This window comes from Equus quagga, chromosome 16, assembly GCF_021613505.1.
Source record: "Equus quagga isolate Etosha38 chromosome 16, UCLA_HA_Equagga_1.0, whole genome shotgun sequence".
Lineage (NCBI taxonomy): Eukaryota > Metazoa > Chordata > Mammalia > Perissodactyla > Equidae > Equus > Equus quagga.
Genome location: NC_060282.1, coordinates 45,483,619 through 45,504,669, shown reverse-complemented (window position 1 = coordinate 45,504,669; position 21,051 = coordinate 45,483,619). Strand labels below are relative to the sequence as shown.

The 21,051-nt window shown below is 37.5% G+C and overlaps 1 protein-coding gene across 9 annotated transcripts in view; it reads left to right on the top strand.

The window, feature by feature from the left end:
• The window catches only part of SLC26A7 (solute carrier family 26 member 7), a 125,749-nt gene extending 120,999 nt beyond the window's left edge, over window positions 1-4,750 (top strand). For all 9 annotated transcript variants that reach the window (XM_046642692.1, XM_046642691.1, XM_046642694.1 and 6 more), the window contains 3 exons: window positions 3,188-3,242; window positions 3,329-3,432; window positions 3,824-4,750. In XM_046642692.1, coding sequence (XP_046498648.1) covers window positions 3,188-3,242; window positions 3,329-3,432; window positions 3,824-3,859 — 195 coding nt within the window. In that variant the 3' untranslated portion in view covers window positions 3,860-4,750. The remainder of the gene's footprint in view (window positions 1-3,187; window positions 3,243-3,328; window positions 3,433-3,823) is intronic.
• The last annotated feature ends 16,301 nt before the right edge of the window (window positions 4,751-21,051 follow it).

Here is a 21,051-nt window from a genome sequence, read left to right as displayed (position 1 = left end):
AAAACCTAGGAAAATTTCTGGAACTCTTTCTCTGCATGTTTCCCTCCTTCCTATTACTCTCTTGCACAATTTCACCCACCCAATCCTTCCTGAAGTAAAGTTCTGTCTGCTCAGCTCAGTGAAGCTGCTGCACTTTGCTTGGGCCCTCCCTCATCATGCCACTGCCCAGAAACTGCTTTGCAGCAGAAAGCTGAGATGGTTGGAGAGCTCACCTCATTTGTTCTCTTTCTCTCAGGGAACTCAGTCCTGTGCTGCCTGTTACCATTGTCTGAAAACAGTTGTTTGTATGTTTTTATCTGGTTGTAAGTTCCTACTTATTTATGGAGGATGGGATAGTTTTATATTAGTTACTCATCGTGGCCAGAAGTCAAAATCAGACTTTGACTTTTAAAAAGTTAAGACCAGTAGTCTTAAATGGTCTCACATTGTGGATTTTGATTGTTTTCTTGTGGTGTTGCGTAACTGTGTCTCTATTCATTTACACTTTAAATTTGAAATGTCCAACCTTTCAAGGTCAAGGGAGTACAAAGGTCAGCCTTAGCATGACTTTCCTATGGAGATAAGGGTAGAATGTGTGGAGGGGACGCTGCTCAGTGTGTGACTACTGCCTGAGAGAAGAGACTCAGCGACACTAGCTGTGAGGTGTTGGGAAATCATCTGACCAGGCGGGCTCTCAATTTATTCATGTTGTAAAAATGAGGAGGTGATTTTGTTTCAGAATTAGCAGATATTCAGAAAACAAATTATGCAAAACAAATGAATCTTAAATATCCTAGGCCTTAAATCTAGTGGCTACTTTTGGTAAGTCCTCCTTTTCCCCATGTAAGACCCTTTTATTTTCTTGTTGTTCACTATAAAATCTGCACAATTTGGCACAGGGTTCAACCTGAATACTCTTTTTTTGCATCTAAATCTAGACTGTTAACAGATAGTTCCTGTTCATTGGAGGGCTTATGTTTGGCATTTCTGTTTACTCTGTGTTGCCAAGGTCTGCAGGAGTGCTCTTAAACGTGGGGCATAAGGATCATCTGGAGTGCTCATTTAAAATGCAGTCTGCCAGGTCCTGGTTCTGGCCCAGGAATCTTCCTCTGAAGCAACCATAGGAGATTCTGAAGCATGTGGTCCAAGGATCATATTTTGAGAAACACTAGACTAGGATTGTCCTTTTACTGGGAAAAGGCAGTATGTATATTTTTTGTTTAATAGTATTTTAAATTTGTTTATGAATATGCTCTAATATTTATTAGCCTCTGTCTCTAGATATTGCAGATGAGGACTCAGAGTTAGCAAAGAGGAGAAAACAGTTACAATTTCCTACTGAGTTTAGGATCTAAGGTTGAAAATTCAGAGGAATCCAAATAATCCAGGTACTGGGCATGTTGAGAAAGAGCTTTTTTTCATTCATCTTAATGGTTTTAAAATACTACACAATATAATGATGAAGTAAATCAACAGATGCATTTTATTTTTAAGTTGGCAGAAAATGACATTTGCCCTTGGCTTGGTATTTTCCATTTGTATATACAAAACTAGCAATTTTGCGTCAGTTTTCCTTTTAAACATCCTTATTGCTATTTGGTTTATTTCATCACAGTTACAGTAAATTATGATGTATGTTAAGGATGTAGGCTTTAAAGATAGGTAAACCCTGGGTCCAAATATTAGCCATCAAACTAGTTCTATGATCTAGGCTTAAGTATTTGTTTGCTTTTTCTGTAAACTGGAAGTAGAAATATCCACTTCATCAAGTTGTTATGAAGCTTAAAATGACATGTTGCATATAAAGCACAAAGTGTCCAGAAGTTAGTGAGTACTCAATAATGTTAGCTTCTATTATGTGTTCTCACTTTGCAAAAGTCATTTCTTAAAATGCAAAGAATGTCATTGCAACTGGTACTATTTCTTAGTTCCAGCCACCCTGAAAGAGGGTCCAAAGTGAAGAGCCGCAGAGTCTCTTCAGCCTTGTGTGTCTTCCTGCTTTCTCATAACCCTCTCTGGATGATTTTCTTAGTCACTTTAGTGTAAGGAACATTCTCCTAGAGTTATAGTTTGAAAGAAATGGAGTGACTTCTGTTTATTCCTCTACTTAGGACACTGGAGAGGTCAGTGAACTGGAGATTAGGTTTATCAGCACCAAGAAACTACCTGTAGCAATGTGTTTGTGCTTCACTGAGCTTAAGAAAAAGTCAAACACTGACGGGTCACCCTGAATTAATCATTCTAAATTACAAGGAAAGGAGCCATTTGTTCAATGGCATAGTCTCAGTCCATGTGTTATTATTTGTTTGTTGAGTTGCTTGTTTATTTATGCTCAGAGTGATACATGGCCTGTTATTCCACAATTCTTCTAACATGGAGAGAACTGTTTGCTGCTGGAAGAATATAAGGGAGATCTTTGGATGTATCATGCACACTCTTCGAATGTGTTATAAATGCTGCTTTCTACATTATATATGTAAGATACATCACTATTATATAACCAAATCCATCCTACTGTAACTAAAACTTTTCGATTTACTTTCACTGAGTTTCACGGGCTGATTTTGATCTGGGTGAATTCAAGATCAAGCCCTTCAGTAAGCTGTTCTTCCTTGAGCTTTCCTAGGACTTAAATGAGGCACGAACCTAAAGTGTGCCAAGCAAATTAGTTAGCACCTCTCATCTTGATGGGCCTTTAGAAATGGAAGTTGGGCAATCAAACTTTGCTTTGATTATAGTGAGCTTCTCAACTTACCATCCATGGATGGGATTTAGAGAAGATGCACATGAAGATGCACAAATTGTTGTAAAATATTAAAGTAAGCAGTAGGTCAGCAGTTTTCATCATTTTGAGAAATAAGTCTTTGACTTCCAATACCATAAGTTTGACAACAATTTTCTATTATTCTTGTAGGGAAGAAAAGGAGACGTTTTTATTTTTATTAAATGAAGTAGAAAATGTAAGCAGCCAAACTTAGTTACACAGAAGGCAAACCCCCTGCTGCATCCATCTTGGTGTGCTGAGTCTCTTTGAGAAGCCTGCCAGAGTGTACCCAATTGTGTAACAATGCCTCCCTCTGGTGGTCTGCCCAATCATAAACATTGGCTTTTTTTTAACTAGAAATTCTCCTTCATTCTGAAGCCTACCTCATTCCTTCCTGCCAGCTATCCTCAATTAATTGTGGGTATGCTATTTTAATTCTTCCAGGTTTACATGGACTGTCAGAACCAGAGTGTGGATGTATCTTTGGCCCATTGCACAGGTAAGGACGGGAGTGCTTTTGGCTAACCTTAAATGTGATCCTTCTGCTGCCCCATGTGTCCCTATATCGCTTGTGCTTTCTTGTAGCTTCCTTGATAAAAGCAATGAAGTACCATGGAAACCTAGACTCAGAGAAACCAATTTTTTTTGAATCTGTGTCTGCTGCAATAAGTAACATCCATTCAAATAAGGTGAGTTGAACAAATGGGCATGCAGGAGTTATAAGAAAAATTGGAATGTAGAATTGGGGCTTTGCATTTCTCATTGCCTATTACCCTAGTGGCATCTAAAATCTGTTAAAATGTCCCCCCCCCCCCCCCCGACCCCTCCCCCACAAGTAAAGGAATGTTTTCATTCCTTTTTTGGACCAGTTAATGAACACTGTTTAATAATTTGGATTTTCCAAAAATATTGCTTCTTAGGTGATTTCGTGATCACCTATTAAGTGCAAACCTCCTGCTTATAAAATAAATGCTTCTTCCAGGATCTGCTAGCCCTTCAGTTACTACTCTTCTTTGACTATGGTACTGGCTTAAGAGTGGAGCCAGTAGGATGTGCTTATTTCTTTCTCTTCTATTTCAGAATTTGAGCAAACTCAGTGACCACAGTGAAGTCTGAGATGCTTTTGTGGCAGCACAGCTCTTATCTTAAGCAACTGCCGTGAAGAGGCCACACACTAGCATTTTGCACACCCTTATTTGCTGTTTAGATTCTACAGATGACCTCCACCACAAGTATGATGTGACTTCGTAACCACATATCTGCTGGTCAAGATTTGCCAACAATTTTTTCTAATTTTTGTTAGTAAGCAGATTCACTTAGCAGATTATTATATAGTTATTTTATAAAAATCAGTGCACATTTAGTTTTAGTGTAGTGAAAGGTAAAGATGAATTTATTTCCTTTTACCATAGTATTTTGTGTTGTTTTATTTCTGTTTTGTTGTAAGTTAATTTATAAAACTGAGAAACCCTTTGTCATAAGAGATTTGGAACATTTGCAAGCCATTTGTAAAAATCCAAGATCATCTGTAATTATACGTAAAAACAACTTAGCAAATGTGGCATTTTCTCCTACCAAAGAAAGGCGTTAAACATCAATAAAGTTGTGTTTCTTTATACAATATGATATGAGATTCACAGAAGTCAAACAAAAACAAATGACAAACTAGAAACCATTGTTCTGCACACCTTTCCATGCATGAAAATCTTCAAGAATGTTTTCACGATAACTGGTATCCCAATGAAGCCAAGTTCTTGACATTAGTCTGTTTTGCTGTGAATATTGGAAATGCTTAGGATCGTAAGACCTGATAGCCCTAATTTCCACATTCCATGTAAAAGTCTCTGTTTTCAGCTTAAGGTTTGCTGGAGCCAGAGAATGTAGATGTTGCACATTTTCTATTTTTTCACAAATAAGATTTTTAGTTTGTTATGGTAAGGAAAATCGGCCCTGAGCTAACATCTGGTGTTGATCCTTCCCTTTTTCCTTGAGGAAGATTGTCCCTGAGCTACATCCATGCCTATCTTCCTCTATTTTGTATGTGGGACACCTCCACAACATGGCTTGATGAGTGATGTGTAGGTACGCACCTGGGATCTGAACTGGTGAGCCCCAGGCCACTGAAGCAGAGCATGCAATCTTAACCACTATGCCACTGGGCTGGCCCCATACAAGTATGATTTTTAAATAAGAAAATACCACCAGTAGAATAGCCTTGTGCTATTCAATATAGGATTAAATATAATAGTTTGGGACTTTTGTATTTCAGAGAGACAGTCAATATAATACTACATTTATCTCTATCCGTATTAGATAGATAGCTGGATCTCCATAGTATGTTTTTCTTTTTCTTTTGTTAGAAGAGAACTTGGATATGTGATTATCTGTAAACCCACCAAACCACCACAGTAATTGACAAATAAACACCACAGGTCAGGCTGACCTATATAAGCTATTGTTTTCATGCTTGTTCATATTTTTTCAATCACGTACAATTACACAGTTTCATATTTTTATCTAGCAATTTGATTTACTTATGAAGAAATCTCAGTTTCAAAGATAGGTGTAGATATATAATTATGCTTAAGTTTTAAGACGTTTTAGCTGTTGTAGAAATTATCAGTATAACAAAAAGCCGAGTACTTTAAAGTGAATTTGAGAAGTAGGTTGAAAAAATATTAAAAGACTGATAATTTAGGAGTTTCCATGAACATCTGTAAGATTAAATTCTAATGCCTACCAGCAATGTAACAGTCCCTAGCAAATGTATGGTAAACATTCATATGGCTCTTAATTTAAACATTAAGTCCTAGGTAGGACAATGTAATAAAATGAAAGCAGAATAATAAATGTTTCGAATTCTCGTAACTTATTCCGCCGTTTCAATTTCATTTGACATGAACTACAAAGAATAGTCTTTGTCCCACAGGAAGCCTCAATCCATTCATCACTAATTGAGATTGAAATGGTGAGGCCAACTTTCATTGCCATCAAATACTGTTCCCAGAAAAGGTGGAGGTAATCATTGAAAGTAAAATTTCCTCAGAGAAAGTAATTTCACTCTGCTTTATCCAATTAAATTATTCCCAAGGTGGATAGTGGTAACATTCATCATCTCTAACCCATTGGTCATTGACACTTAAACATGAGTTCAGCAAAGTTAAAAAAAGAAAATTTATTTTCCTGTGTATAAATTGATATTTTTCCATGCAATGTTGACCTACAATTAAATTCATGTACTGCAGGCATTTTCTAATTTGTTAGAGATTATGGACCATGGACAGCATTAAAATCAGTGTAGTTAATCTATGGATGGTTTGTTCTATTTTATTGTTAAAGCTGACACAGTATTGTCTGAGCAGATGTATTTGGTGCATTTCAGTGTTTATAGTAAAAGTTTAATGGATAAAACTTAAAAGCCAATAACTTTGGTGTCAAATGTTAATATTATTTTCAAAGTAAAGGAAGACCAAAACATGCACCATATATAACCTTTTATTTTAAAGCTTATCCTGCATATCAAGGTCATAATGACTGTTGACCTGGAGGAACTCCCTAGGGGAATTGAGTTCTGAGGGCCCAATAGTTTAATATGAGTTTTAGACACACCAGATTCTAAAATATAAGTGTTTATTTCAAAGTAGGCATTAACAACACAAGAACTATACGATCCTGATGCTAGAATGTTTTTAGTCATGCTGAATTATTTTTGTGAGATCGTTTTCTTTTTATATGTGATAAACTACTTCCGTATTACTTATGGCAAAATAAAATTGGAAAAAATTAAAATTGACCTATAAGAGAGTTAAGGACCTGATAGAGTAACATATATAAATTAACATAAAATATATAACCAGGAAAAGACTGTTAACATTACATTTATGCAAATTAAATGCCCTTAAATTTTACCATTTGTCTTTCATTTTAAAGGTTATTTGCCCCTGATTATGTGATTCAAGTGTTATAAGGTATAACTTGAGCTACTTTGCAGTAATTTATTTGACAGATCTCTATTCTACAAATGTGTAATGTAATGAGGAAAGAGATCTTTCTTTTTTAATGAAAATATTAATGTGTTAATACCCCTTATGGATAATGTTTGACATTTAGTGATTACCAAAATATAAGTATGTTGTTGAACATACATATGCCTTAGAAATTCACATTCTGTTTTTTGTGGGATGATGACCTAATAGAGAATACGCTTTTTGGCAATGACTTTCTTTCCAGATTGTAATAGGGAGTTAAGTGGTGCTTTCACAATCCAAAGATTTTTAGTTAAAAATCATGTAGTCTAATATGCTGTTCTTATTTTTTTATATTTTTCAATGCATTTAATTATCTTTTTAATAATTCTTTATACTAACTCAGCATGTAAAAACCAATTTACATAGAAATAAATTGAAATATAACTATTATGCTTAAATGGATTTGTGTCTATTGTTTCAAACTATTTACTCTCCTGCAAAGCAAATAATACATATTGCTTTCTTAGACTGCCCACAGAGTATTATGTGTTTAAAATTCATGGAAGTATCCATTATTCTTGGCAATTTGTTCTTACAAAATTTAGACCTAGGATTGTGAGGTATTCTGCCTTAGTTTATGGAAAGCTGATAAGGGCACGTTTTGCTGCAAGACTACATTTACACAATCTTTTTTCACAAGGTTTATCTCCTTTTTGTTCTAATTTTAATTAATGTGTTAATGTGTTAATGAAATTAATTTTAATTTCTTCTTTGTTTGGGTTCTTCATTTGTATGCTGTTGTTTGTTTTTCCTGAGTTTCTAGGCTGAGTGCAGTATTCTTCAGCATTTTAAAGGTTACTCCTCCAAGGACAAGAAGATAAGATGCTCTTTTAGGTGTTGGAAATACAGCAGTGAATCAAACAGAAAAACAATCTCTGCCCTCATGGAGCTGACATTCTAACAAGGGAAAACAGAAAATAAATGGGATAAATTTCAAATAAATTTATTATGAGTTAAATGATAATATGTTCTAAGAATAAGAATAAAGAAATAAAAGAATAAATCAAGGAAAGAGGTTAGGAAATATGGCAGAAAGTGAAGATGACGTCCCTGGACAGGGTGGCCAGAAGAGTGACTGATGGGAATGTCGTAGTCAGCTCATGCTACTGTAACAAAATACCACACACTAGGGGCTTACACAATAGACATTTCTTTCTCAAACTTGCGTGGGCTGAGAAGTCAAAGATCAAGGTGCCAGCTGACGCAGTTTCTGGTGAGGGCTCTCTTCCAGGCTTGTAGATGGCTAACTTCTTGCTGTGTTGTCGCCTCATAGAGAGAGCATGCTCTCTGGTGTCTCTTCTATAAGTACACTAATCCTATCAGCTTGAGACCTCACCCTTAAGACCTTATTTAACCTTAACTACCTCCCTATATGCTCTATCCCCAAATACAGTCACGTTGTGGGTTATGGCTTCAACATAAGAATTTTGGGGGGACAAAATTTAGTCCATAGCAGGAAGTTATAAATTTTCTATGCACTTAAAAAATTTGCTTTTCATGTCTAAAAAACAGGCTTACTAGAATTTCATTTATGTTTAGCATAATGTGATTTTTTTTGGCATCCAGAACATGATGCCATCATGAACTGCCTGGTTAAAGCATTCTGATGCTAGAGACAGTGGGTTAGCGTAGACATTACTAGCCGTAACTGGCTACCCAGATGAGATTCTGGCCATGAAACAGAGTGAAGTGGTCAGGCATGTGTTTGCAATATGCCAATGGCTATTCAGAAACTTAGACATATTATATTCTGATGATAGTTCCTAATGATTAGTCATCTGATTAAAGAAAATAGAATTGGTTAGTTTTATTTTAGCTATCATGTTGTCTTAAGGAAATCAACAATAGAGACATACTTAATTCTATCAATTGTCAGGGAGATAGGTGCAGAACCGAGTCCTGGGGTTGACTGCAGGGAGAACTTTCCACTTTGGTTTTTGTTATGTTTTTGTTTTTGTTTTTTAAGGAGGGAAGAGTACTACGATATACAAATTAGCTAAACGCTCTGAAATGATCTCTTTCAGAGTATTCGTTATGTCGAAATCCTCACTCATTTACTGTTGATTCAGCAACAGGAAGGTCATTTTGGTCAAACTTAACTCCTTTTTGTCCTAAATCATAAAGACCACGCTCTCTAGTAAGTGTAGGAAGCTTTTTAGTATTTTTTCCTATTTGGAGCCTCTAGTTTTTATGGTCACATTTAGAAACTGGCTAATTAATAAGTCCATTAAGAATCTACATTAACAAGAATAATTCTTACATTTAAAAAAATGCTTCAATAATAAAATGGGTAAAAATTAAATGAGAATTCTCTATTTCTTTTGCTTCTAAAGCTACCATTTTTATTTTCCTTCTCGGTTTTGAAGCAATTTCTGGCCTTGTTAGGCTAGAAAAGTAAGGAAAGGCAGAGCATCTTTACACTGTAATATGTGTTCTAAATGAACTTCCATATTTAACACCCTTGTTTTTACACTTCCTTACACTTTGGTTTATGCCTTACAGGGTTCCCAAGTTTCCATGCTCCCTATTTTCTAAAATTTGTAGTAAGGGACCTATTGTTTACATAAATGTGCCTTTCCTTAGGCTAATGAAGCCTGAGAGAGTTCAGGGGAGGGAGGGCAGTGAATATAATGCCTGGGCACTGGATGCATTTGGGGGAGAAAGAAAGACTAAGGATAAGGGCAGGTTTACAGAGGGTAGTAAATACATGAGGAAGTTAGTTGGCATGATTAACCTTATGGTGGTATAATTTCAAGAGTTTCTAGATGTCCCGAGTCCAAAAGTCTACTTCACCAGTCTTTCAAGGAGTCTGAGGTTCTCCTCATTTAGGCTGGAGTAAATATAAGAAAAGAAAAACATATGTAAGCCATTGCCGTGCATTGCGTTAGCCTTAGGAAGAACTAGTTCATCTGATCAGCTTATAAAACGTTGTCATCAAGGACCCAAGAAAACAAAGCACAGAAGAAATTTTGATGACCAAGTCTGGTTAGAAATGTTCTTTGGAGCACAGGGTGCTGCTGAAGGTCGGGGTGGGAGTGGTAGTGTGGTATTTGAGGCAGTCTGGGGTAATGAGGGGGGCCCAGGGGTGATGTTGGGAGGCAGGCTGGTCCTCAGGCATTCTTGGATGACCAGGACCCTCCTCTCTCCCCACCCCGAAGATACAGGCATTGTAGAACTGAGGTGCATGAAGCCAAACACAATTCTTCCCACAGCAGTTTTCCTTGGGCTTGGACTCATGCCTTTTGCTTTGGCTCTGGAATTAAAATTTGAGAATCGCGGTGTGACTGCCAAAAACGAGATTGACATACAGTTCTTGTCTTGTGTACACCATTTTTTTCTGATTGCCCCTTTCCATACTGCCAATGAAAATATTGAAGTAGTAAGGGTCTCACTTAACAGAGTAGAGGTTTAATCAATTAAAATCAACCAAATGATAGTACCAAATTCCTCCTAAATCTTAGTTGAAATTTGATCTTTATAATATCTGCACCAAAATCACCATAGGAATTTGCTAACTATGCAGATTCAAGTACCCCATGCAAGACCTAGTGAATCAGAATTTCTTTGGGGTGGGCTTGGCAATAAGGACTTTTAAACAATAGTCCACTATAGTTTTGTACCCTAAAGTACACAGTCACAAAGTCTTTCTTTAGTCTGATATTTGAAAGAAGCCCTGTACTCTAATTCTTAGGGACATATGTGATTATTACTTGCTCTGTTTGGGCTTGTGTTTCAGTCACAATGTATTGTGGATATATAGTGGATCTATAGCACTATACTTGAGCAACCAGCACTGGGTGTATAGTTATGTCACATGGCAAGGGACCATGTGAAGTTCACTATAGCTTTTGATCAATATGAGTTTCCCAGAGTCAGAAAGTACCTGAAATATACTATCCCCTATTCATATATTCCTGGGTGAATTTCCTAAGACTAGAATCTTGTATTTAATATCCTTCATAATGGAAAATTTCAGTCTCTTCCTTGTTTCACAAATTTGTACTGTTTCTGACAGATACTGATGCAGTCATAGAAGAAAATGGTCCCATCCTCCAGGTTGCTCCTCACACATATCCATTAGAAACACATAATAAAAGAGTGAGATAGATTTGCCTTCCAGCCTAAGGCTCCATGGGTAATTATTTTCTTTCAACGCCTTCATTGAAATTCCTTGTGTAATGCTACCAGAGTGAATTATAGTTGAACCTTTTATCTGCACATATGGAGCTGAGCTAAAGAGATGGTGCCAGTAATATTACTCAGCTATTTTCACTTTGGGGACTAAGGCCGATGTAAACCATCATAACTAGAGAGAAAATAATATTCAAGGATGAATCACTGCCAGATGTGTGAATGTATGTCTTCAGATTTCATTTTTCTGGAATATGCTTACTGTAGTATATTCCTTATCCCTTTTTTAAGTGATTTTCTTTCTATGGGGAATGGATTTAATTGCATTAAATGTTCAGAAGATCCAAAAATTAATAAAATGTGTATTTGGACTCCATCTCACAATCCAAGAAAGAAATCAGAAATTGTTCTAAAGTGAATGCTATGCAACAATGTTCTGTAACCCAAGTCCCAGAGGAGCTGTGAGGGGGACCTCACTGGGCATCGTCCCATGCCTCACTTGCCCGGGGCAAACCATTCAGATTTATGCCAATGTAAGGGAGACAGAGGGTAAAGTAAAACAGGACGTAATAATTGTTAGGAAAAAAAATTGCAGTCTGAGTAAAAATGGAGGAGTATCTGATATGTGTGGTCTTGAGATCCTGGATCATAACTCTTGTGTTATATACAGACTGCTGGATTGTTTGGTATCCAAATGAGGTCGCTGGAAGATGATCATATTTCTGCAGATTGGTGTTCCTGAAAATTCCTAATCTATAGCCTGAGGTGGGCCTTTAGTGCCATCTGTCAGTGCTTTCATTTCTCTGTGCTCTGTAATTGTGACATTCCTATTTTCCAGTATTCCAAAACATCACCACATCCCTAATCCCTATTCTAAATCCCATTCCTAAGGGTCTTCCACAGATAACCTTGCCTCCATCTTCAGGAAACCATTATGCATTTCCCCCTCAATTTCCTACTGATCCTGGCCATCTAGAGATATACACATCCAAATCCATATGTACTTCTAATGTTTGAGCATCATTGGTTGAGTTGTCCTTTCTTCTAACCAAGATTGACTCTGCCACGTGGAGTTTTTCCTCCTCTCCCCCTTTCTTTCTTAGTTTCATTTTTTAAAATCAAAACTTCTGTCTTGCTTTTCCAGGCACTGCTCTATAAATTTAATTCCTCTCTACAGTGTCCTCAATCTCTTTTACTTGACTTGATGTAATCATAGTCTGTAAAAAATCTTTGTTACCTTATTCCCTCCCTCAAAAAAATTCTTCATCTGGCCATGCCTCCTTTTCTGCCTCTTCTTTCTGCTTCTCTTCAGTCTCTCCTGAATAATTTCCACTCCAATATGTTGAAATGGTAGTCAACATTCACTGTTTCCACTTGCTCATCTCTGGCCTTTGCCCCCATCACTCTTTTAAAGGATTCTGGAAAAAATGATCATTCACTTCCAAATTCCCAAACTTAATGGCTACTTTTCAATCCTGTTCTTATTGATCCTCTTTGCTTTTCATACTCTCAACCACTCTCTCTTTCTTAAAATCATACTCTCTTGACTTCTGAAAACCATTCGTGTGTTCAAGAAGTGTTTGAACATCTGTTATATTCCAGGTACCATGCTGGCTGATGTGGATACAAGAATGAGTAATTTCTTGCCCTCAAGGATTTTAGATACTTCTGGGCAGGACACAGATAGGTAAAAAGAGAATTATAATCCTACACACTAAGTACTCACAGTTTAAGATGCCATTCAAATATCATCCAAGCTACCCTTTATGATCACCTGTGCTGTGGTCACTCTTTAAAGATGAGATGGATACCCTTACCCAAAATTTGTTCAGCATTGATGATACCACAATAGGCACCCAAAGAGTTTGAAAAGGTTTATTACTTACATAATTAGCTTTCTGGCGAGAGCAGGGGAGGCCCCCTAAGCTGGTCAAAATGATTTGAAAGATCGAGGGAAGGAGACTAGCTTGAGATTTTCACAGTGGTTAGGGGGAGTGGCTGGGGAAAAGGTTCCTGAAGTGATTTGAACTTCCCACAACAAAGGAGAAAGCTCACAAGCTTTCTTATCAGCTTGCCCAGATGTGGGACAGAAGGGAAACAGCAAGATATGAAGCTTAAAAGCCGTCAGCAGTAGTCACATATCAAAAAGTGGAGTTAGATTCTCTGTTACAATCCGCTCAATTTAGATTAGATCACCACCTATGTTCTGTTAACATCCTGTTCTTTCTTCTAACATTACCATGACAATATTTTACTGTAATTATTAATTTATCTGCTTTCAAAGGCATTGGCTATGGAGTAATAGTTATTCTGTTCCTGGCCCACTAACTTATGTTTAATATGTGTTGGTAGAAGGAATGAATGGAATGATCACTCAATTAATTAAAACTATATAAAGACATTAAAAAACCAACTAAGGAAAAGAGGTTGGCATCTATCTTCAAGGGACCCAGAAGGCCAGTGTATTTAGGACAGGGTAAACAAGGTAAGTGACTTGTGGTAAATATGGAGAGGTAAATAGAACTCTCCTTGTGTAAAAGTTGTGATCTCTATTGAACAACTTAAACTTGCCAGTTTTTAATAATAATTACACTGCAGTTTCCTAACCTTGACTCCTAGGGAACTAATCTCTACTTTCAGGTGCAGTAAGTAGGTATTTCTAAGATGCCATCTGAAGGGGAATCAGAAGCTTCACTTCTCCAAATATCTTGCCAATTTGTGATAGCTCTCAAAATTTATACTGATAAAACTCTCTTTTCTAGTAATGCATTAATTCCATATGTCTTCAGTAAACATACTACAGTATGAAAAGAGAAAATCAAGATATTAACTCACCATTACAATTTACTTTATTTTATTACCTACCAAAAACCCTGATTTGGGTAAATGGAACTTATATGGTAGTAGATTTCGGATCAGTAGAAAGATGATTGTTTTATCAATCAATTATGCTGTATTGATTATCTAGTTCTTCTTAACAAACTACTCCAAAACATAGTGATTTCTTATTTCTCATGATTCTGTAAGTTGACTGGATTCTGCTGGTCTCCCCTGGGGTCACTCATGTTGCTGCATTCTGCTGGTGAGTTAGCTGGGCTCATCTGGGACAGCACGGGTGGCTGGGCTTCCTTGCCCATACGGTCTTTCACTTGGGTCTCTTCACTAGGCTGGTAGGCTCAGGATTCCAAGACAATGAAGGCAGCTGCAAGACTTCTTCAGGTCTAGGTTCAAGGGCTCAAAAATGTCACTTCTACCACATTTCTTCTACCCCAAGTCTAGCTCAGTTTCAAGGGAGTGGAGAAATAGACTCCACCTCTGGGTGGGAGGAGCTGCAAAGCTACTTTGTAAAGGGATATGCATAATATTGTAGCCATCAAACAATATACCAGAGTCCACCTTGATGACACAAATTATTCACGTTCTTTCAACATGCAAAACATGCTCACCCCCATTCGAGGACTCCAAAGGATCACACCAATTCCAACACCAGGCTTGAAGTCCAGGATCTCATGACCAGCATATAGTTCAGTGTGGGTGAAGCTCCTCAGGTGCAGCTTCTTTTGATGCTGAGAGGTGTGAACTAGAAACACAAGTGAACTTCCAGCCACATGTCAATATACAATGGTAAAAGAGGGGCAGAATAACTACAATAGATATTTGTGTTCAGAAAAAGTAAGAATGGAGCAATGAGCACACAACACCCAGATCTTGGTTTCTAATGGTATCCAATAGAAGGAACATGGGCTCCTGGAGAAATAGCTGATTCTCCATTAGAGAATCTTGCTAGGGCTGGAGCAGTCTAACAATAAGAAAAATATCAGAAAAAATCTAAGTTGAGGGTCAAAGACCTCTAATTTGTCTTCAAAATACCTGGCCAATACATCTTACAACTGTTAAGGCCATCAAATGCAAAGAACGACTGTGACCCCAGAAGAAGCAAAGGAGACATGATGACTAAATATACTAAGATATTCTGTCTACAGAGTATCCTGAAAAAGGGCATGAGGACATTAGGGAAAAAATAGTGAAGTTTGAATGAACTGTGGACTTTACTTAATAGTAATGAACCCACATTGGTTCCTTAGCTGAGACAAATGCTTTATGGTTTTGTAAGATGTTAATAGTTTGGGGAAATGGATGAGGAATATAGAGGAGCTCTCTGTCATATCTTTGCAGCAGATACTATAAAACTACTCTAAAATTAAAAAAAAAAATTTAAATTAAAAAAAAGTAAGAATGGAAAGCACACAGCAGTCAGGATTCTGTAGTAGTTCTGAAAAACAGTTGGGCACATGTCACCAGATTTCCTTCCTCTGGGGGCAAGGCATGTTTCTTGATTAGGGTCCAATTCTGCAGTGGGAGTGATTCTTGAATGCATTATTCTTGGATCTTGGCTCCACTCTCTTGTCTTTGGTTCTGCTCTCCAAGATGTCTTCTCTTTATTTACTTTTTTAATTTAATTTTTTTTTTTTGAGGAAGATTAGCCCTGAGCTAACATCCGTGCCCATCTTCCTCTATGTTATATGTGGGATGCTTGCCACAGCATGGCTTGCCAAGTGGTGCGTAGGTCTGCACCTGGGATCGGAACTTGTGAACCCCAGGCCACCGAAGCGGAATGTGGGAACTTAATCGCTGTGCCACCCTGTGGGCCCCAGATGTCCTCTCTTTTTGACCAGAAATAGCTGGTGCTTGCAGCTGTCTCAGCCTGCTTCTTCTCCAGAAAAAGTTGAAGCCCAGAGGCTTTTTCTTTTTTTTAACTGTTTCTGTTCCTTTTGGTCCAAGGAGGCAGTGTTTGTATCATTCTCTTACAATTCTCTTACAATTGGCATGAATTTTTCTGGGCTTAATGCTGTGCTCCAAGGTGACATTCATAATTCTTTTGGGGACAGATCTGTATCTACTTTGGCATATAAAAGTGCTGTGGGATAACATAACACACTTTCAAATTTTAGAAAACTATTGGGCTGATTAGGAGTCTACCAGCCACCATCTTAGGTCTTTCTGAGATCTTAACAAAGGATTTTATAACTACAAACTTAAATGGATATTTAGCCTAAGACTATCTTACATTGACGCTATTCTATGGGATGGACATGTGAATCAGTTTTATATTTAACTCAGCAATTCCTAGCTCTTCTATATTTTCTCTAAATTCTGCCTGCAAACTGAAAAGTTCTCTCTTAGCTCATCTCTCCTTTCTCTTACCTTATTGGATGCAGCTAAAAACAAAACCAACTAAATGGTATTTTCAACACTGACTGATGCCGTCCTTAGCCAGATCCATAAATTCATTTTCTACATTCCAAGTTGCTGCAGGCCATATTATCCAAGTTTTCCTGCCACTGTGTAACTAGCTTGGCTTTCTCCTAGTCTCCAGCACTCCTTCCTCATTGCTCTTCCAGCCTTCACTGATAAGCCTCCTCCCAGCCTCTGTTTTTCCCTCCGTCCTTCTCCACCTGACAACTCCCACTTCCCAATCTGTGACCTGAACAATTATTTGCCTTTACCCCATCTCACAAATTTCTTAGCAAAATTCTTTGGCCAGGACATCCACATTGCATCCTACTCCTCTCCATGAGAAGGAATGGAAAGATACATCAAGGATAAATAAATTTTAAAAAGAACGACCTAACTCCAAGTCACTGTTAAGGGGCAGTATGGCTTGTCCAGAGGTTATTCTCTTCTTCACCTTAACCAACTCCAAAACGAGGCAAAATTGATATTGAAAGTGATAATAATTAGGGATATATAAAGAATTGAATATGTTTCTAGGTTATAAGGTACACCCGATGAGTTCATTTTATAGGGGAGTGTCTACAAGGTTTAAAGGTGAAATATAAGTGATCATTTATTGATTATTTACTGTGGTAGTCTTGTTTTAAATACTTTACAAATATTATATACTTTAATACTTAAAGCAACTCTATAAGGTAGAAAGTTTTACTTAGACTTCATCTTTTTAAACACTGGTTAAGATGTCCAAGAATCTGAACATTCTTCTTTGAACATTTCAGGAAAATCCACATTTTCTTCTCTCTCTATATATCTATGTGTATCTATTTATTCTAAAGGCAAAATTAGCTGTACTTACACATGATTTTACTTTAGTTTATGCTTTTTCCCCTTCTTTATAATTGTTTTTTCCCTGGGCCAATTTCTAAAAGTTATGGAGTTACAGAGCTTGAAATTGTTTTTCAAAGCATAATGAGGAATTCAGAGATAAAAATCTTGGACTATCGTGGGAGATAAGAATGTATTTAACAATCTCTCCTCCTGCTCATTTTTCCTATAGTAATGAAATAAAGATAGGACTGGGAGAAAAATAGGAGATAATATTATAGTATTTTGGCGTACCAACATTTTCATGAAAACTTTTTATTTGTTTTTTTCCTAGCATTGAAATATGCTCAGTTCCAGTGAAATGAGAAATGCTATGTTACCAAACAAATATCTGGAAGCCAATGTGCAAGTGATCTCTGCATTCCTTTAACGTTCCCAATATGCCAAAGGTTGAGGACTATGAAAAAGATGGTACCATAAGGACTGACCCAAACTCACAAAGAGATGATGTAATGGAAAATAATAGCTAGTAATCACAATATCTGGGTTTTGCTTTTGTCAGAGGAAACTGTCTCAGTCAGCTCGGGCCACCATAACAAAACATCATAGTCTGGGTGGCTTAAACAATAGGAATTTATTTCTTAGAGTTCTGGAGACTGGAAGTCTGAGATCAAGGCACCAGCAGGGTTGGTGTCTGGTGATAGCCCTCTCCTTGGGTACTGATGTCTGCCTTGTTGCTCTGTCCTGATATGGCCTTTCCTTGGTGCGTGCAGGTGGAGAGAGAGAGAGGAAGTAAGCGCTCTGGTATCTCTTCTTATAAGGGCACAAACCTGGTCATGAGGGCTCCACCCTTACAACATCATCTAAATTTAATCACCTCATAAAGGTCCCACCTTCAAATATCATCACATTGGAGTCAGAGGTTCAACATATGAATTTACTGGGGGCACAATTCATTCCATAGCAGAATCTTCATTTTTTTATCTTCTTTTAAAAAAAACCATACATCACAGCAGCTGAAAGTTAGAAGCCTCAGTAAAATAGAATGATGATTCCTTTTAGGTTCTAGCCAAAGTCCCATCTAACAAATAATCCCTGTTATCACTCATGTGACTTTAACGCATCCTGGGATATAGGAAGAGGGTGAGATTTTTATTCCCTGGGTTTGCATACAGCAAAAGCTATGTATCTGGAGGAAGATTTTTTCTTTTTCCCTTTCTTGATGGGTTTGACTCCAAGTTGCTGAAGAGCTACTAAGCTGAATGTAGCTGATGGACCCTTGAGAGCAGTAGCATTAAAGCAACGCTGAAAAGGATTGTGTATTGGGCAAGATTGTGAAAGATTCTTAAAAAAAAACCACAAAACAATCCTAAAGGTCTATATCAAACCAATATGATGAATCTGTGAGATTGTCAAATAGGCATATTTAATGGTTAAAGTCATGGTCTGAAGTCCTACAGAACTGATTTTGGATTTTACCTTAGGCAGTTACTAGCTATGCGGCCAAGGGCACATCCTCAGTAAGCTCGCAGGAAGATCATACATTAAATGAGAGAATTAATGCAGGCATTTAATGCATTCTTTCATCTAATGAATGTTTATTGAGTAGCTACCATGTGCCAAGTTCCTTGCTGTATGCTAGGTATTGGTAAATAAATGAAAAGCAGTAGGATATATTGGAGTATATGACGAAGCCATTTGGTTTAAAACTAATTTGGCCTGATATTGTTTTTCCAAAAGGGCTTGATGTGACCTGTTGAGCATGCATTGTATGTCTGCTTGAAATATTTACTATGTCCCAAAGGCAAGAATGATGCCCTTAAAGATACAGATGTAGCTTCCCCCATATCGGCATTTCTTTAAGGATAAGCATCTCTCCCTAAACTATTAATTACTGACCTGCTGTGCTCACCTTGTGACTACCAACCTCCTGTGTTCACGGATCTGCTGTGCCAGCAAAGCATCCCCTGACAATTGTAAAAGGGACATTTCTATCATATGTGAAGTATGCTCTTTGTTCCGGGATGGTATATAGCCACTCTGTACACCCCACTTCTTTGGTGTTCTTCCTTCCTTTGGGAAGGAAGGCTCTGGGCTAGTCCTCAGATCTGGCTCATAGTAAACTCACCCTAATTTTGATTTATAGATTGTTTACAGATTATTTGCATTGACAGTGTTGATCAGTGAATGAAAAGGAGCTGGAACCTGACTGGTGATGCTTTACTCTGGTAAGGGAGAGACAAAAATAAGGCAAATAAACACTGAAATAATGCTCACAAATTGAGAAAGTGCCCTGAAGCAAGGCACCACCATGGTAAAGAATAACACAGCCAGGAAGGAGAAGGGTAGTGGAGGGATTGGGGAGACAGTAGAGAACCCACTCTGAGCAAGGCACTCCAGGAAGGCTTCTCGGAGGAGATGATTTTCAAGTGAGAGGGTATGGAGAAGAGGAAGACACCTAAACAAAAAGCAAAGTTAGGGTGGAGGAAGCAGACACCAGAAGACTCCAAAAGAGGAAAACTCAGGTGCAAAATCTCAGCGGCAGGAAAGAGCTCAAGTGTTAAAATGCTGAAAGGAATAGAGCACGGCTTGGGGTTGATGGTGTGGGGGTAAGAATGGAGCTTGGCATGAAGGAAGCATTTACAAATGCTTTTAGTTTTTATTCTTGATGTTTTTATGAGGAAGAAATAATGTATAAAAAACATCTAGCATAGTGCTTGAAACCTAATGGGTGCTCAGCCAACACAGCTGATTGTTGTTCTGGTTGTTATTTTTAGCAGAACTAGTAGCTTTGCTATTTTTTGAAAAACAGATCGCTTTTCACGTCTCCTTTTGATAATGCTCTTATTTGTCTTTGTTTCTGTCACAATTTCCATGTCTCTCTCTGTTGCTTTTTATTCTTATCTTCAGAGCGCCAATATTAAGCTGTTTTACTCTCTAGCTATTCCATACATAGTTGGTGGCCCCTTAAGAATATTTGTTCCTCAAATACATTTATATCGTTTACTCCAAATGAAGGTTTTGTTTCGTTTATTTACTGAAACATTTTTTTGAAAGAGAAATGAGTCAACAAAATAATTTAAAAATTGAGTTAGTTTGATAAAATACCTCACATTTGGTATTGAGAGCAATGATCATTACTGTGATTATCTGGAAAAAGAATAGGAGCCCTGCCCTAGTGAGCAGAGTTTGGGAACCCCCAAAAGGGTTTGCTTCTCTCCAGCCACAGACAGGCCTGTTACTCTCCTCAAACTATCAGAAACGATAGATTTGAGATTCTGGATTCTTCAGAGCTTCCTCCAAATGGACAAAAGACAGTCATGCTTGGAGTCTTGGTAGCATTTAGTCAGCCCTTTAATGTGATTCTAATGGTTTGTGTGTGTGTATTAACAGTAAATTCATTGTGAAAACCCGTTTACCACAGGCTTGACACCAGCAAAAGCCTGAGGCAGCTCAGGGAATTCTGGGATTCGACATCTGTTTCAGTGAACACAACTCAGGCATTCCACATCCGTGCTCGCTCATTGGTGCTTAATAGCTTCTTGCACAGCTCTTTTTCTCCTCAGGACATACACATTCAGACACAGAAAACCATAAAGGCCAAATGTCTTCTTTAATTCTCTGAGGCTTAGCTAGCTAAAAGGAAATTGTCAAGAGCCATAGCAACTGGCTTTGTGAAAAGAAAATAATAATAATTTTAATAATGGAAAACAAAAGAGAAAAGAAGCTAATTTGCTGAGTTAATTCATTTAAAATCCTGTTTTTCTCTATTTTGCTGCCTTTGTGTCAGATTTTTATATATATTTAAAATAGAATGTATAATTTGATCATACCTACTTTGTTATAATTTACTGTTAACTTTGCTGAAGTGTAAGTGGCCTCACATACTAACTGGGTGTGCTTCCTGTGACATATGCAAACTGACTTAGAAATTAACATCTGCTGTTATTATTCATAATAGATCAGCTTTGTCTGAAATATTTGTGTCCAAAATTGCCACTTGGCATGTCTTCAAATTCAAATCCACTTTCTGCCCTGAGATGAAATTCAAGGATTTGTTTTCTGTTTTCTGTATTTTGGAGAGGCTGC